A 19,118-nucleotide genomic window follows, 5' to 3' on the forward strand; every position below is an offset into this window, starting at 1 on the left:
CAAATGAACAGTATTGAGTGGACTAACGTGAGGAATAGTGAATGAGGGTTAGGCGGCGATTTCGGATTATTTTTCTTCTTTTTAATTGCAATAACAATAGGGGAATACAGAGTCATACAAAACACAATATCACAATTCTGCATTTTGTATTTAAAAATAAAAATAAAAAACATCTAATAAATCAAGTATCCTTTTCAACAGCTGAGATGTCTTAACAGCTTTACGGTTGTTCTGTATTGGAAGTCAGAGAGTCTTAAAAAAGAGTCAGTGGAAAATACCATTTGGTACAGTTAACATACATTTTGCTTTATGTAGGCTATTTCCCCAAATAAAATAATTTTTTTTGTTATATTATCCATTTCCAATAAATTAACCGACATCACAATCCATAAACAAGACCATTATATCAGTTATAGTGATACATTTTGTGGCAGGATTTGCGAATTTTAATAGGTATTTTGAACGTACAAACACACTTCCGGATACATATGCACGCACACACATACATGGAAGCCCAAAGCGCAGAGGACGGAAAGGACGCAAGAATGCCCATATACGGGAAATAGCAATGTTACCAAAAAACCCCTCAGAGACAATGGATGGTTGATGTCGCAAGACTCTGTCATGAGACTGAGTTCCTCTGGAAAAAACCCAAGAAACTGTATTGGAACAATGTAACCCAGTTCTGTATAAATATGACTGCATTTTTACTGTTAAGGGCTGCATTTTTGATTTTGATGTCGGATTGCATCCCTAGAGAGGAATCGAATCTCTTCTAGTATAATCCTGGCTGAATTTCTTTTGGTTTGAACTGCTCTGCTATAATATTGTAACTTGATAAATCTCGGATGGGAACGAGTTCATATTTACTCGAAATTGCTTGAACTGCTGATAAGGTAATTAGTCTTTGTAATATTCACTCATACAGGACTGCCCTGTTGAGATTGAATAAGCTGAAGTTTTATATCCTGTAACATTTACTTTTCGATTTGCTACAAGTATTAATTTTTGTACTACCAGTGTTTTAATCTTTTGTATAAATAAACTTTTATTTCTAAAGACAATCACTGTTAAGTCTTACTTCAGCTTTTACAAACAGTTCTAAGAGCAAAAGACAGAGCAATACATTAATCCTTATTAATCGAAGATAACAAGGGTTCCAAGAGCGATTCGGCTGGAAGGTAAGCATGAATTTAATTCATATGTCTGGTTAGTAATGTCTATTATTGTTTCCTTGGGAGTGTAGGGACTACACCTAGATTTACTGGTATAAATGATAAACAAGCAAGTTGAGGGAATAATTCCTATTCTGACCTGACAGCAAAAGATCACCTAGACACAGTGATACTAGGGGTTAATCAGGAACGTGAGAGCAATACCAGATCTCACCACAATTTGTAAAACACCTCAAATATAAACAGAAACTTTGGACCAAAATAATTTGGTATAATTACAACTAAAAAATAAATGTACAATTGTTTCTGTTTCCTCTTTACAAAAGCAGCATAATGTTATGCTGTTTTTGTAAAGAGGAAATAGAAACAATTGTACATTTATTTTTTAGTTGTAATTATACCAAATTGGAGAAACCCCTTTAAATGTACTGATCAAATAATCACATGGATAATGTCTGTTTATTATTTTAAAGTGAGTTTCTTTGACTCTATTAGGAATTACATATTTATTAATATGTGACCACAGATTCTGAAAAAAAGGTAGGCCTAATGAAAATCCTGTTTCCATTTCACCAATGCCTTAGGTGAAACATTTTCTTCTTTACGATTTGTCTAATATAGGCTACATATTATTATTATTATTATTATTATTATTATAATCTTTTCAATTTTGATAAGGTGAAGTAGTTTCGGGGAAATACAATGAATTAGTTTTAAATATTGCGATTTCGGATTCAGCCAGCAATGTCTGGATTGGCGCCTAGTATGAATGTCATCAAGGTGACGTCAGCGCATTCGACCAATCAGAGACATCTATAGAGGCAATAGTTCCTCACTGCAGTGCAGAACATTAACATTATTATTCAATAAATATTGTTTTCATTGAAACTACATTTTTTATAATTACCGAAGAACACTTTATTGTCTTTGGTCTTGGTCATTAAAGTAAAATAAAAATAAATCCCACCACCAACAGTTCATCTGTGGATTGGCGCATGCACAATTGCGAAACAAAAGGACGAATTTGGGATTAAATTGCAAACATGTAACATTTGGATGGCTGTCCAATCAAACCAGGAAGTTTTAATACGGAGCAGCCTCAATGACGTATGCAGTCGACAAATGCGACCTCAGTTATGGAGGTAAAACATTATGAACGTCCTTTGATGCAACGTAAAAATGATTTCTCATTATTTCCTATTGAAGCGCAAAATGTGACCACACGAAATCATATTACTATTATCTGTTTCCCGTTTTTTCCTGTTTACAACTGGGGCGGAAACGATTATGCGATGCGTGATTTGTGTGTTAGCAAACGCTTCTCGTGTCTCGACTCTCGATGCGCAGCCGCTTCTGGTTGTCCTCTGATCTAGTCTGCTTCAGTGACTCGGTTATTTCTTTAATTTTTGACTGACTGTTGGTCATGATGTTGTGTTCATAATGGATAAAACAAAGCAGTCAGCACCAGCAGCACGTCAGGACTGGAGCATCAGTGCAGTAGGTGAGTTAATGACTGATGCTACATTCGTTCACACTTCACAGCCTCGAGAATATGCAGTCACATGAATTCCCAATCTTTACGTCATTGTATGCATGTTTTAACATCCGCGGCATCTAAACAGCATCCACTCATGCACCGAAATAGTTGTTTTGATATTCGGCGTTTCAGACTCTAAAACCTAACTTGTGTGGAAAAATGGGGTTGTTTTGCAATGCCCTAGAATGTTTATGCATAATTTAGTTTATACATTTTCTGTAAAATTGTAGCCTACTGTTCTCTGTACCATTGCAAAAGTATTTTATTTTCATATTTGGAGAAAAAAGAAATGAGTTAATTGATGCTATTAATAAGTAAATAAAACAGTATGTAGCCTGCAAATAGTTCCGTTAAGTAAACATTGCATTAAAAGTTAAAGTCAAAATAATAATGAAATAAAGCAAAGAAACAGTACATTTGACATCCCTGCATTCCAAATATAGTTGAATAGACTATAAAAATTAAATTAACGATTTAAGTAATATTTTCTGTGCTTTACTAGACAATTTTGTAGTAGTAGTCAGTTTTTATTTATTTATAAATCTTTATAACTATTGCTAAAAATAGAACCAAAACTTGAGATTTAGGCCACAGCCGAGACCGAAGGAGGAGCCATGGTGGTGTAGAGACAGACGCCACCACAGGGACGTCCGGAGATGACAATGATGTGGTGGAAGCCCAAAGAGCCGATGCAGCGACCGGACTCCGATGACCTAGGCGGCCGCGCCGGAGCCGAAGTGACGACCCACCGAGATGGCAGCAGGAATCCAGAGGGCTGAGGTTGAGTTGGAATGACCGAGGGCAGAGGCGGAGCCTGAGGAAGGGCAGAGGTAGCCAAAGGAGTGGAGGGCTGGAGAGCAGCAGACGGCCCGCAAGTCTGCAGCGTAAGCATGGTAATGTTCGACCCAGGTGAAGCCGACGTTCCGTGGGAGCCCGGCGAGGCTGAAAAATCCAATGGTCACTCCACTGAAAGGAGGCAGAGGTGTTGCTGAGGGAGGTTGCAATGACCGGGGACTTAAGAAATGCACAGATAATGATGAAACAAAGTCATTAGAGGTGGTGGAGGGAGGCTGGCAGACCAGCGTGATCAGGACAGAACAGACAGATTCATGTGGAAGCAATGGGGGCAGGGTATCATCTATCATCCTCTCAAAAAACAGTTCCAGTGCGGTGGGCAGGGCTCACTTCCATCCCCTCAAACACCACTAGCACTCCCTTGGCGATTAATAAAGCAGCTGGCTCACACACCTGGTCAGACATGCGTTACTCAGGCTCCGTGGCAGTGTTTCGCTGACTCTAACATCATGGCAGAGACGCTCTCGCTGCCGACGGTGAGCAGTGATTTGCAGGACGCCAGGACCCACTCCATGAAGTCGATGAAGCTCCCTCTAGGACCTTCCCTGGACAGTTGCACTCTGGCAGCAGTGTTTAGGCCTGCAAGCAGGAAGGAACAGAGGCAGTTGTCCAGGTACGATGTTAAATAGGAGAGGTTAAGGTTCTCTTCCAAGTGTTCCTCGGGGGACTATCCCCCTGCTCAAGGCACAACAGTCTAACTGCAGGAAGATCCATTGTGGCAGAAAACATAAAAAACAGAGCAAACTACAAAAAACACACCACTACAATCTTATCTTGGCCCGGTCTTCTGTCACAACTTGATGAAGATGAAGGAATGAAATACAAAAGTCTTTAATAATCCACATTGACGGTAAGCCCAATAGGCATGCATACAAACAAAACACAACCTTAACATAGATGAGACCAGACAACTAAGAACAAAAACACAGGACCTTAAATACAGGTGCAAATTAAGTGATTAACGACACACAGCTGACAGTCATGACGAATCAAATTAACATCCAGGACATACTAAGGGAAATGGTGCAAATTGAAACTTTGGTGTATAAATTGAATATACAGTAGATTAAATATATTAAATATAGATAATTCTACTAAATCTACTAAAGAGCAATGAGTGATTTTTTCTTTGTCTTTTCTAGTTTGATTAACATTGATAATGACAGACGGCAGCAGGAATATTGGGCTGCTGTCAATAATTAATACTGATTGCATGGATCTAATATACTATACACATGCGATTATTCCCAACTGTTATTAACTGTTATTTCAAGACATAACCGACTGTTTAAGCGAATACTCACCAAGCCGTCATTTTGACATATTTCTTTGTGTTTTTTACAGTTTGGCACTAACCCGAAACTCAAAGTTTACTTTGCTTCTCTATGTTCCACTCCGTGTGGGAGCGCGCACAGAAAGCCGCATGTAGAACATTATCATTTTTGCAGCTTAATGCAGTTTTAATTACTTTTTATTATCAAACACATCCTGCAGTTGGGCTTTTAGGGTGGAACGAAAGCTCATAGGCATGGCTGCATCGTTGACAACTTTCAAGCTTCTCACTTTCCGTTGGCCATCAATGTAGTTGTTGTCACTGTCCCATGTATCTGGACTGTTGGTCAGGAAATGTGGTGGAATATTCAATGCTGTGAAAAGCTGCCTGGTGTGTTTCGATACAAAGTCAGACAGTTGCTTCTGAGGTAGTGTGCTGTTGAACGCAATGCATCGAGGATGATCTGTTGTCTTGTTTTGTCGAGCGCTGTAACCATGGCTGACTTCAGCTCAGCTGACACTGCAGAGTCTAAGAACGCTAAACCCACCAGGATTTCACTTAGGTACCATAGATGTCCAGATAATGACTTCATTGCAGCTTTAGCAACAGCTTCGTGAATTTCCTTGTAGCTCTGCAACTCACAGAGTAGCTGCAGATCATTTTGTGGAGCAGACGAAGCACATGCATGTAAACCAAGCCTTCAAATAGATCTTCAGTACGAAAGTGTTGAAGTGGCCAAGAGATGACAGTTCGCGTGCAGTCAATCGGAATTGGGAGCGAAACAGGAAAATCTTCAGACTGTATATCAGCTTTGCCATCCACGTTCGCACTGCACTCTGCTCCGAGAAATGGAAGCGATAACTGCAGAAGCTCACAATAATCGTCTCTGGGCTGAAACCCTGTTAGTTGCTGCCGAATGAAGTGAATGAGGTCATCCCGAACTGGATTGAGAGCCGACGCGATGGAGTCTACATCCAGTCCACTTTTGTAGCTAGTCTGGTCAATTGAAATTATATGGGAAAGATTAGATTACAAGTTGACCATAATGGCAAGAACCCCTATTATTACTCAGTCAATTGTGCACAATATAGCAAATCAATTAAATTAACAATGCAATAATCACCTTCAGTTCTCTTCTCAATGAATAAGATGATGCACAAAGTTAACTGTACTACTGACTAATGACCTAAAGTGATAAATAGCCGAACAGTCTAACACAACAATATTATTATAATTGGTGATTGATGAGAGACGACAGATGACATGTTATTCATTCCAAAGAATATCTAAATTCTAAAATCATAAAATAATTTGAACATGAACACCACAGTTAAATGAAAAAAAATAACAATACTCACCCTCAAGGATTCATTTACTTTGGTGAACAAAATTTAAATAAAATGGCATTTTTTTGCAATAAATGTAGCTACTACATATGCAACATTTGAGGTCATTGAGCTACCAGTAAATAAGAATATATCTGAATGAAACTTGGCACTGCTACTATACATCATAAAAGGAACAAAATGAGGGGGTGAGACCTTTAACATTTTGAGAAAAAATAAATTGTGTTGATGCGCTCAACTTTGAAAATCACAACATACTATGTTGGACGTGATCCTTATGTTATGAAGAGGAGCGATTTTTCTACTGAATTGAAATACTTGCCTGCCATCGAGGTGGTATATATAGAATGTGAGGCTGAGGTCTGGTTTTATATCGTGCTGCCTTTCTGCTAGTGAGCTTAGGGCAGTATTTTGAAGAATTGCCATAGGAACTCACATCATCGTTCAGGGAGAAAACTGGGCAATGTAATACGCTTTTTTGCATTTTCTACGTGTAAAAAGCAGGTTGAGGAGGTGACGGGAAGATGCCGGATAGCAAATCTAGTAGCCTAATAATGTCACTGATTAAACCCACTGCATATCTTTTTTTTTTTAAGTTTTGTGTTTTGTTTGGTTTAATAATTAACATTACATTTGCGAGTATGACTCTCACTCGGCTTGTGAATTAGCAGAACTTGCACGCAACCACTTCAAAACTGTTTACAAAGCTTCAATGGATGTGATTTTGGTTGTTATTTGTTGAAATAAATTTAAAAAATACAGTGTGTCGGTGTCTGTCAGCTGAACTTGACCCTCTTCGTGGCCATATGGGAAAGTGAATATTTACAAAGACAATAAAACTTCACTTACATTTCACCTTTCCAAAAAAAGAAATGGATCGACTTCTGTAAACTTGTTGAACACATTTTTTTATTTGGACCTTTCTACCATATGATGGCTGAAGCTTACGAAAATTAACCATGGTTTTATTATGGTGTGCAGCAGTGGCGAGCGGTGACTTTTTTTAACCGGGTATGCTGGGTGATGCGTTATGTCAAAAATGCACATGCACGTTGGATGGGTTTATAATAAGCGCATTCGCTCTCTAGACAGGGTGTTATCTTCTCCGTTGCTTAATCTCGTGACACATGGCAACACAGCTAAAAGTTTACTATATTTGACCATTTAATGAAAGTAGTTAATGCATTCATAACAGGGGCGGAGCTACAAGTGGGCCGATTTGACAGCTTGCCCACCCAGTCAGATCCAGGGAAATAGATTTTTTTTTTTATATATAATACAATTTTCTGACGTTAAACTTATTTTTCAATAAGTATTGTAAATGTGATTTGTTTTTTAATACATTAAAACTCTATCCTAATATTAATAAGAACATGCTGATTTGTCTCTTCAGTCACGTCACACGCCAGCGCCCAGTAGTAATGTTCTTCTTCGCGCAAATATCCATTCCGGATTTCAGCAGAGCCCGTCTACGGAGAGCCTTGGCACTTCCTATTAGCCCCATTGTATCGATCTTGCTTGCAGTTCCATTAGAATTCCACTGGAGGTGATCGCGGGCGAGCGCAGACTGGATGGGAGTCTATGGAGCTAGACGGCTAAATGTATCTCTTTCTCCTGCTTGTCGTTGAATCAACGTAGATTTTATTGTTGATTCCGCAAGTTCAATATAGATTATAGTCCAAAAGTCGAATGAATGAGTACTTATGTCCTTTCGATTTCTTACAGGTTGGGCCGTTGTTGGTCGGAACACGCTAGCATTCTGCTAATGAATGCTGATTGGTCAGTGCGACTGATTACGACCAGAGACCCCGTTTGATGGCACCTGAAGTTTTTACATTAGCTAACTCTTTGTAACTCGTGTATTAACCGAAAGAGCCTTACCTCAAATAGCAGCTGGTGTTATCGTTGCCGATGCCACGAGAAAGGAAGCCATGAAGCGGAAGTGCCGAAGTGACTCAGAAATTGCCGTAAAGCAGCACCTCTGGCAGTATGAAAATATGTGACGTCATCAAATTTTTTGAGCGGATTTTTAGAACAGATAAGTAAACTTAAAAATGCAATTTTCAGCTGAGTGTATTATCTTAGCCCCCCCTTTTGAATGCAACTTTCAAATTACTTGACAAAAAATTACATCCTGAGAAAAGTGGATTCTGGGGGTGAAACCCCATAGACTCCCATTCATTCTGCACTCGCCTGCGAGCGCCCCCGCATGGACAGAGACGTGTTACTGCAGCCAGTCCAGAAACCAGAAGTAACCAGAGAGTGCCAATTCTCTTCCTATAGAGAGCCTAAGTCCCTCCCCTTCCGGTGGACCACCATGGGACCTTATTTCGGGAAAAAATTTGTATGGGAGTCAATGGCGAGAGACAAGAAATATTTTGATCTCGTTTGAATTGTGCCCTGATTTACACATATGATGTTTGTCAATTTAAAATATACATTTTAAAGTCAAGAAAGTCGCAGATTGATGTAAAATTGTTGAGGTATACGACTGTGAAAATACATAATTACAAAGACTACAAACCCAAAAGGCGCACATGTGACGTCATACCTTTTCTCTCAATGAATGAAGCTAACTTTACTGAAGCTAACGTCTGTCATTTTTTCTATAGTCTTACGTTATAAGATTTAAGTTATAATCGTAACGTTACGCCGTCATGCCTGAGTGTTTTGTACCAGACTGCACACATACGTACATAGTGCGAGACGAGAGATGTAGTTCATTGAGCGATTTTCACATAAAACTAAATGTTACTCTTCTGTTTTATGACAAACTGCGACTTTCTTGACTTTCATAATTATCTTTTAAATTGACAAACATCATATGTGTAATTCAGGGCACAGTTCACGGAATAAAAAGATAAGTTGTCTCTCGCCATTGACTACCATACATATTTTTTCCGAAATAAGGTCCCATGAGGTGGAAGCGGAGGGGACTGACTTAGGCTCTATTAGAAATTCTCTGATTTCAGCTAGGGCTGCGTTCCAGTCCAAAATTGTCATGCCCTTCACTCACTAACTTCCTTCCATTTATCATTCACTCGGACGTACGTCATTGCTTTAGTTGCACGAGTGCCCACTACTGGCAGAAACTGCAATGGGCTGAATTGGAACGTCAAATCGTGTTGCATTGTGGTATATGGAGCTGCCTGAAGTGTACATATGAAGTAGACTCGCTCCCTCGGTCAAAATCGAGGGAACGAGGGTCTGTCCATATAAACTTCCCTCTCCACTTCACAAAGTGGAAAGCACTTCAAAATGGCGGCTGGGATTCCCCCGAGGGGAAGTGCTTAGGGAAGTTAGCAAGTGTGTGTCTAAAAGTGGACTGGAACGCAGCCTATCAGCGCCCTTTTTATGTTATTACAAAAATGGCTAAACCGCTATCTATGATGCATTTAATAAAGAAAAACGTCTTGGCAAAGATGACAGGATGAGATGACAGGATGCCGTAACAACTTGAGACTTTTGTCATTTGAAAAGAGAACTAACAGATTGGCTAATTAGTTAATGACGATATCAACATCTTCAATTCAAAACTCAGCCGACTCTGACTTGTTTAGAACAAACATCAGCTACACAAGGTAAAGCTGGTTTTTAGTCTGGCCTGCTGTGGCATAGTTATGCAATATATAAAAGTAAAATGAGTATTCAATGCGATAAAATTGCTTATTTTCCCTGCAAACGATACCATGAAGAATGTGAATATTTAACTAAATCAAAAGGTAAGCAGCTGGGTATCCATATTAATTTCAGTTTCAGCAGACGCAAAACACCATTAAAGGCGACAACTTTTAAAGTAAAAAATTATAAAATGTACGTCAACGATAAAAGCTCCTTGTGGTTTGATCGATTTGAGCAACAGTAAACGACGCAAAACAGGCATTTTGAGTTTGTGACAGTACTATGTAGAAAATGTCTTACTGCCCTCCATCTGCTTTTCGCGCCACAGCGTGACGTCATGTGAAAACAGCCAATAGACACTTTTCACACGCTTTCACCCCACAGACATCCGTTTTCTCACTCAGAGAAAAACTGCGAAGCGAAGAGGACACTGACATCTACAGACAAGAAAGAGCAGGTTAATTTGTCATTTTGACATGAAACAAATTCGCAGTTCTCAGATTCTGTCAATTTTATTACGAAATTCAAACAATAAATACCGTTTGGCGCTTATAAATGTGACGTGACAGATCGCTGTTACTAGCGCCTCATTTTAAGCGGCACATGAACCGATCATTACTCTTTACTACTAACTTAGTTAATACTTAATAAACACGTATGAAAAATAGGTAACAAAAAAACAACAACAGCCTTGCATCAAAATACGTGTATTGTGATTGTCATAACATTTGGTAACTAAACAGAATTTAAAAGTTTAGTGACATGTTACAGTGTTTACATGGTACAATGACTGGTACGTTAGGCTAACGTTACTGTTTTTTATTATTGCTTGACACATATTTCACTATTTCAATTCTTGAGATTTGATTTCAATCGTGATTCAATATCGATTCATTTGGATAAATATTAGGTACAGTAAATACATGTTAATTTTTCTTAAGAAATATTTTTCTTTTGACAATACTTAAGGGCCATAAGCCCCCAAAGGACCTTCTCCCTTCTGCTTACATGCTATTTTGGTTTGTCTTATTTGCTTAGCATGCAATAATGGCCAGCCATGATCCACTCTAGTGTCGGACAGAAGGATGACAGAGAGAGGAAACCATGGAGAAATACCTTCCCAAATATGTTCCGGTCTTTACTCTGCTGGCACTGTCAGGACTTCTATTCCTGCTGTGGAATATCACCTCGTTGGAAGTAAGTAGAAGCCTCATCTTGTGTTATATTTTGTTATAATGGTTTGTAAGTACACTACAGTATATTGATCAGATTCTGGCCGCTTACATAAACCTCTAAGACTAGTCTTACAAGTTAGGCATACATTTTTTTTCTTTAAGATGGTTCATTTTAATTTTTTTTAATTAGTAACATAAAAGCGTAGATTGGCCTAATTTGATACCGAAAAGTAAGAGTAAGACTGACTGCCCCTGACTAACTGCTAGTGGGTCATACTAGAACTCAAGACACTGGCCGTTTCTCAATACGCGTTCTTGTCTGTACTTGTGTTCTTGTGAACTTGTGAAACGTCATCAGTTGGTGCCCAAGTACCGTCCCAATACACAAGTTTGCATTTTGGCAAGAACGGTTAAAATTCCCGGAAGTGTTCTTGACACGCCCATTTTACCGAGGATGCATAGGTTGGTAACTTGTGAACTTGACGGCAGAAATATCCCAGCATTCATTTCGGCATTCCAGGAAGGTCAATACAGTTTAACCTTAAGTATTTGATCTTCTCCAAACAATAGACTACTTGAATGACAAACAATAGCCTGCGCTTTACCGGCGTTTTTTTCCCGCCTTTGGCTAGTGATGTAACAGTTACACAAACAAACAACAGAAGCAGAATGAAAGGAGACAGGCGTTGCTTTATTGTTATGAATATACATTACATTGTAGTGTACAGTTGTAGAGTTAGTTATCCCTTGAGCTGAGGGTAGGCTTGGGTGATAAAGCCTGGCTGTTATCGTCAATAATTATCGTTATGTTTGGGTACTGCAGACGGCGTCTGTGCGGGGGTATTATTGCGCAATACCAGCAAGAACCTGCAAGAACACATCGTCTCAAACTGTCAGCAGCGTTCTGTGTGCTCGTCACCTTGTGAGTTCATTCTTCCAAGAACAACTAGCAAGAGCGTTCTCCCCAAGAACACGAGTACGTTCTTTGCATTCTTGGTATTGAGAAACAGCCACTATCTTACCATATTGGCTATGTTTATGCAACTGGCTCAGGATTTAAAAAATAAAATAAGTTGTTGGGGAGAGGATCTAGTTCAACTATTGTCTAGTTACTAAATAACACATCAGTAACTATTCAGCTTATTTTGCAGTGTGGAAGCATGTAGTAGTTCATATTTCTGTTCTTTGTGTAATATATTTTTTTATCTGCTAGCTATCTACCTAGGTCCTAGAAGAAGATAATACTACAATTTAGCTCTTTGTAGTCACACAACAGGATGTACGGCAACACAATTTATGTTATTTAGTACACAGCAGCAAAGTATAAATAGATAATTCACTTATTGCCATGTTACAGTTTTGTTTGTGCAGAAACATTACTGTTAAAATAAGGTCTCCATTACTTTTAAAGGCAGGGTAAAAAGCAGGTTTTGTCGAATACATGCATTATTTTAAATTCCCATGATGATGCACTTATTTTCGAAGGTCAACAATAAGCCAAAACAATTTAATTTTGGCTCTATCTCTCAAAGACTTTTCCATGCTTCTCTGTATTGAAATATCACATTGAAGCTTCTGTGATTTTGTCTCCTGCAGAGCTGGAACTGTCAGACAGCTTCTACCTACTATCAGCTTCAAAACAGCATCCAGTCAGTCTTGAAGACCTCTGAATTTCTTCTCCCTGTGGAGTTCAACTACTCATTCTGTGCCCACCTCGGCCAGGAGCCCTCCGCAGAGGAAGCCAGGGAGGAGAGCTATCTTCTCAAATCCATTGCCTGGCCAGAGCCATCAATGCTAGGACTGCCGTTGCGTCAAAGTAGCGATCCTGCACAGAGCTATTATACTATTCAAGACCCTGGAGATCTGCAGGTTGGTGGGCAGTTTGTAGTGAAGGTACAGATGCAAAACTTTTTGGGCCAGCCCAAAAAACACGGGGGAGACTTCCTAGTAGCACGACTTCACACACCAGAGCTGGCGGCAGGTGTGGCGGGGCAGGTACACGACCACAACAATGGAAACTACACTGTATTTTTCCCACTGCTTTGGGCAGGCGTTGTACAGGTGGAACTGACCATGATTCACTCCAGCGAGGCCGTGATGATCCTCAGGCGACTGAGAGAGGAGCAATCGGACCGAGTCTTCTTCAAGAGCCTCTTCCGCTCAGGGTACCTCTCTGAGACCACTTTGTGTAATTTGTGTCTGCCACTCAAACAGCAGCCGCTTTGCAACTACACAGACCCACAGACCGGAGAACCCTGGTTCTGTTATAAGCCCAAGATGTTGGACTGTGATACACGGATCAACCACTCAAAAGGGGGGTATAAGAAACACCTTCTCACTGTTTATGAGTCACAGTTCTTCCACAGGTGAGTGAGAAGTTCACTACAGCAATACTGTTTTTGTTGGCCTATGTCAATATTTACTGTGCTGAGAATGCTGATACATAAATACTTCAATTTAATGATAAAAGAGCACCTTTTTTCTGCATTCTTCATGAATGACACTTTAATTTTGTTTTGATTTAGTGGAGTAAATCTCAAAATCCCAATACATTCTGCAGGGGTGGACAATGTGACTGTTCTACCTGCTTCTAAAGGTAATGTTTCACATGAAATATATACACTACCGTTCAAAAGTTCTGTCTGTCAGATTTTTCAAGCGTATTTTGAAAGAAGTCTTTTTTGTACTCAGAAAATCTGCATTTATTTGAATCAAAACAGTTCAGTCAGGACCACTCTGGCAATAAATATTTATATATATTTTTTGTGGATTCAGTATTGTCTTTGGCAGTATGGTTCCTTATTGGGGTTCTGCATAGCAGTACACTAGATATAGCTGAACCTGTGATTAAACTCCCAAGAAAGTTAATCACAGAACACACAGCCATGTGGAATAACTGATACTGGTGTCAAAAGAATGGGGGTTGGATGGGTTAATTGCAAGCTTGGCTAAACTGAATTAATGGTGTCACATATACGTATTAGGGCGGGGCGGTATATCGAGTTTGTATGTTGAATCGATATATGTTTATATACGATACAGGATGAGGCAATACCGTTTACATCGATGTACAGTAGTTTGATATTGTGAGCACATCTGAAAAATAGCGGAGGACACAGAGTGAGCTGCTGTGGGGAAAGTGCATAATCCAATTTGTCCTAAACATGAGACATGCTTTTACGGTGGCACATTGCTGCCACAGACATATTATTTTTAATTTTCAATTATGTCGTAATTATGTCATTTTAATGACATATTTTCAAGAAATTACGAGATGTTATATCGTTTTAACATCTTTTCTTGTAATAATGAGATGTTAAGTTGTTAAAACAAAATTTTTCTCGTTAAAACGACATATTTTCTCGTAATAAGGACATATATTGTATAGTGACGTGCAATATGCCTTTATTCACATTAGAGGATTTATATCAGTCACATTTTATTACATTAAAAAACAATGTAAAAAATCCTGGTAAAAAAGAAATGTTTACAAACAATATCAACATGTATTTTACATATCCACAACAAGTCCTTTAAATTTAACGGTATTCAATGCAAAACAAGAATGAAAAATATAAGTGTAAAATATACATAAATTATAGTGCCATTCATTGGCCTACAAACAATATTTATTTTAAAGCCTAAATGAATTTAGGCTAGCCTTTTTAAACTGAACTGAAACCGGTGCTGGGCTCCTCTCTCATTTGGCACAAATCCAAATGTTTCTATATTCCCAGATGAGTGAATGTGTTTTCCTCCGACCTCTTACCAGTTAACATTTAATCTGTGTTTTTGTTTAACTTGTGATTTAAAAAGCATGATTTGTTTTTTTGATTATAATGTGAGAATGTTAATGTGATTTTAGCCTTTTTTGTACATAATATATAGCATAGCCTACATAGTTGCCTTCACTATATTTGTTCTCATAGCCTTCATTGTGAACATTGTTTGTAGGATAACATTGAGCAGTATTTGAATTAATATTTCTAAAAATAAATAAAAATAAATCCAAATAGTAAAAAGTAGAAAATACTGAGATATATTCCGTATATCGCCATTCAGCCAATACTGACATATTATTTTTTTGTCCATATCGCCCTGCCGTAATATATATATGTGTGTGTGTATGTGTTGTGTGTGTGTGTGTTTGTATATATCCACTTTAGGTTGTGGAATCATGTTATTTGGAGAACGAGGAACAGCTGATAGTCTGCCTACATGGCCTGCCTTAACTAAAACCTGAGCTTGATTAATAACAGTAATATTGTGAAATATTAGTACAATTTGAAATGACTTATTTATTTTAATACATTTTAAAAAGTAATTTATTCCTGTGATGGCAAAGCTGAATTTTTGCAGCCATTACTTCAGTCTTCTCTTCAGAAATCATTGTAATATGCTGTTTTGTTACTCAAGAAACTTCAAACACTCACAACAAGCAATCAAATGCAGTAGGTGTTTATTTTAGACAAAAGAGTTCATTGAGGGAAAGTAACTAAAAACCTTCGGGAGGGAGACAGGCCAAAAGAACAAACAGAAAACCTCTAGCTCCGGTTATACATCTTTCCTAAATCAAAACAAAGAGCAAAATAAACGACATGTTCGTACCTCCCTGCTATTTTGTAAACAGGAGATAAATGGATTGCAATTGTTGATTCTGAGTTCTCATCTTAATTTTTTTACTTCTGCTCCTCAGTTTGGAATAAATCAACATTTCCTCATTGTCACTTCTTTCTTTCCTTTATTAAACCTTAATATTTCTGTTTCCTTCCAGTACGAACCAAAGGGAAGCGCCTTAAATTCACTCCTTCCGGTTACTACTACCAGGGATCATGGAAGCCGTTGAGTGGTGTCGTCATGCGTCAGTTTAATGGCTCTTCAGTCATAACCCAGTGTCTTCGAGGGAAAATGGTGTACATGTATGGAGACTCCACTGTGCGACAGTGGTACGAGTATCTCATTGCCCATGTTCCAGGTCTGTAATATTTTTGGAAATCTTTTTAAAGGTGATTTTTGTTGTTTTGATCACATCTTCAAATTTTCTTTAGCCAATCCAATGTCAACAAACCAGAGCGTTTGTACGTTTTGGATACAAAATAGGTAATTTGTGTACATCTGTACATGCCAAGCGCTGTGAGTTTGGGTTGCCTATAATGTGCATTTAAAAAACGCAATATACAACCATCTTTCCAAATTTGTAATGAGAATCATTTATAAATCTGTTTTCAACAAAAGAGAAGCTTTAAGGTTTTCTTGTGTTTTATGGTAAAATAAAAGCTCTCTATGGTTTAAGTTTGAAAGCAAAGAAATTAAGACAGCCATGAATAATAGTATTAGCATTTCTGTTATTCTGTAAAATACCTGTATCCTGTAAAATATAAATATTTTAATAATAATAATAATAATAATAATAATATTACTATTATCATTATATTTAAATGTTATTCATAATAAATAAAAAATATTTTATTATTATTATTATAGTATAGACATATTGAATAGGTTCCATTAAAAACAACAGTGTAAATGTTTCCTGAGACAACTGAAGTAGAGAGATTAGTTTGTGGTCTGTGGTGAGTTTTTCCATATATCCTCATCCTAAAGAAGTATTTTAAACATTTTCTTTTTGGGTGGGCATTAATTCTTTTTCTTTTCCTGATTCATATCTACATCTCACCCTCTTTTTTTCCTCAACATTATAGAGCTTAAAGAATTCAACTTTCATAGCCCAAAGAATGTTGGCCCGTACATGGCAATCGACAGCAACCACAACATACTGTTGAGATACCGCTGCCACGGGCCGCCGATCCGCTTCACGTCCGTGTTCTCGGCTGAGATGCGCTATATCTCAAATGAGCTGGACGGCTTACGAGGGGGCTCGGACACGGTGGTCGTGATTAGCATCTGGTCACATTTCAGCACTTTCCCAGTGCAGGTTTACATACGGCGCCTGCGCCACATCCGCAGGGCGGTGATCCGACTGCTGAACCGAGAACCAGCGACTTTGGTCCTGATCCGCACAGCCAATCTCCAGAAACTGGACCCGGAGTCCAGCATGTTCAACAGCGACTGGTACTCTCAACAGCTTGACGCAGTGCTCCGAGCCATGTTTAAAGGTCTGAACGTCCAGCTAGTGGACGCCTGGGAGATGACACTGGCCCACCACCACCCTCATCAGCTACACCCTCCACCTGACATTATATCAAACATGCTTAACTTTGTCCTTTCCCACATCTGCCCAGTAAGGAAAAAGAGAAGGCAGGGCTAATGCAAGGCTAAACTTCTCAAACAGTATTTGAGGAATGTTTATTTTAAGTTGTATTTTTTAGCCTTTTTAGAGAGGGGAACAGGATCGGCGCTGGGAATTGAACTCAGGTCACCAGATGTGCTGTTGCACTAATATGTCAGAGCATTTCCCGTGAGGATTACGGTTCTGGCATTTGTGGGAATCTTGAGGAACTGGTGAGAGTACTACTCTTCCAAACCTCTAACTTTGGGATCAGCCCTTTTGCTATCTATTCAACCATTATTTGCTATCTGTTTGGGCTTGCAAATGTTCATAATAATTTTGTTGATTAGACATACAAAAGCAAACAGTTAATGTAGCCCTTTATACTTTAATGGCAATATTCGGAGGTATGCAGAATCCGTTTTTAAAAATTAAGAATTCAAATATTTATTTATAAATCAGTTTGTAAATAAAATTTATTGAAATGAGTTGACATAATTACAGAAAGAAAGTATATAAGAGTATTCTAAACTATAAGTGCAAGAACATCTGTTTTTGTGCCTTGGTAAACTGTGATTGCATTAGCTGACATAAATACCATACGTCACGTGATTTTTGTATTTGACACAAAGTATGAAGAGCATGCAGAGATACAGTAGTCAACGTTTGAAGTGGATCAAAACCTTTCATCAAAATTATACATGAATTTTGAACAATACCCGTTCTTGTCTTAGGACAACTTTAATGAACTTTTTCGACCCACTTCAAATGTTAACTACTGTATAAATGAAATTATACTTTGACGCCTATCTAAGTGTACATTTAACCTTTTTTTTTTTTTTTTTTTTAAATTATTGGCTTTAATATTTATTTTGCCCGTCATGCTTTTAATAAACATTAATATAATTTCTCCCAATTTGCATTTACCTCTGAATGATCCAAAAATGTATATAGTTATATTATGTTGTATTTTATGTATCCAAGTATTCAGATTTTTATTTTTTTATTTTTTTGGAAGAGTTGTTTACAGTCAGTTAATGTGCCTTATTTATTAACACTTCCCTTTTTTGTGTTCATTTGTCCCATTCCATTTTTATGTTATTTACAGCTGAAAAATCTCTGAGCCTACTATGGTGGTACTACACCCTTTAGGGAGACATAACATGACAAGTTAGCATGAAAAAGAAGTTCTTATAATCTTTTCTTCCCTATTGTGATGTATAAGTGAAATAGCATCACTAATGAGAAAAAAAAAAACATTTAGGGCAGGACTTGATTTTGTCCATCTGGAATTGATTGAATTATTTGCTATTGCTGCGATCTCATGTAAGAGACAGGTTGCTGAAGGGGACAGGTTATTTTCCCACCATCTCACTGGTGAACACGTCATCAGAGCAGAGATGCCGTTGCAAGAGAGAGAAGATTATTTTGATTAAGGATTGAAGCTCTTAACATTCCTCATCCACCATAATGACTGAACAAAATAAATTCCTGAAGCATCCATTGTGTTTTTGTCTAAACATCTGTTGAATAATCTTTGGCACTGCAGATTAGTAATTATTTTACTAGTAAAACATTACAAGTTTGTGTTTGAGTATATTTACTCATGTAGAAGCTAATCTCCCATAGTGGACTGTTCTTTATAAAAATTGTTTTAATGGATGCCAATCCATCAAGGAAACATAAGGGTTAACCCTAACCGAAACTGAGCATAGAGGAAGTTTGAGAAACGGGAAAAAAATGTAACTGGCTTTTTGAGAAGTGAGAGTTGTACATGTGGATAAGAAGTCTAAATTGAGAGGCTGCTCACTGCAGAGCCATGGGTGAAGTGTGAAGTCCAGCTCCCCCTCTCTGAATGTAATTTGGGCCTAATGGGTGGAGCAAGAATATCAAACCACCAAGTGGTG

The 19,118-nt window shown here is 38.2% G+C and overlaps 1 protein-coding gene and 1 long non-coding RNA gene across 7 annotated transcripts in view; both read left to right on the plus strand.

Moving 5' to 3' along the window:
- LOC309502862 overlaps positions 1–19,118 on the plus strand; it is a 77,183-nt gene that overhangs the window by 15,415 nt on the left and 42,650 nt on the right. The gene's annotated exons all lie outside the window — the stretch shown is intronic.
- On the plus strand, positions 408–18,712 carry nxpe3 (neurexophilin and PC-esterase domain family, member 3). 6 transcript variants are annotated; one of them, XM_082175423.1, is made up of 7 exons: positions 408–3,542; positions 3,577–10,717; positions 10,846–11,004; positions 12,579–13,348; positions 13,508–13,578; positions 15,757–15,957; positions 16,685–18,712. In XM_082175423.1, the coding sequence occupies exons 3-7, from the start codon at positions 10,912–10,914 to the stop codon at positions 17,248–17,250; spliced, it is 1,701 nt and encodes a 566-aa protein (XP_082031549.1). In that variant the 5' UTR covers positions 408–3,542; positions 3,577–10,717; positions 10,846–10,911; the 3' UTR covers positions 17,251–18,712. The 6 variants fall into 6 exon arrangements, with proteins under 6 accessions (XP_082031549.1, XP_082031548.1, XP_082031550.1 ...); XM_082175422.1 differs by having other exon boundaries at positions 408–10,717; XM_082175424.1 differs by having other exon boundaries at positions 408–10,264.

This window comes from Leuciscus leuciscus, assembly GCF_965113295.1.
Source record: "Leuciscus leuciscus genome assembly, chromosome: 7".
Classification (NCBI taxonomy): Eukaryota; Metazoa; Chordata; class Actinopteri; order Cypriniformes; family Leuciscidae; genus Leuciscus; species Leuciscus leuciscus.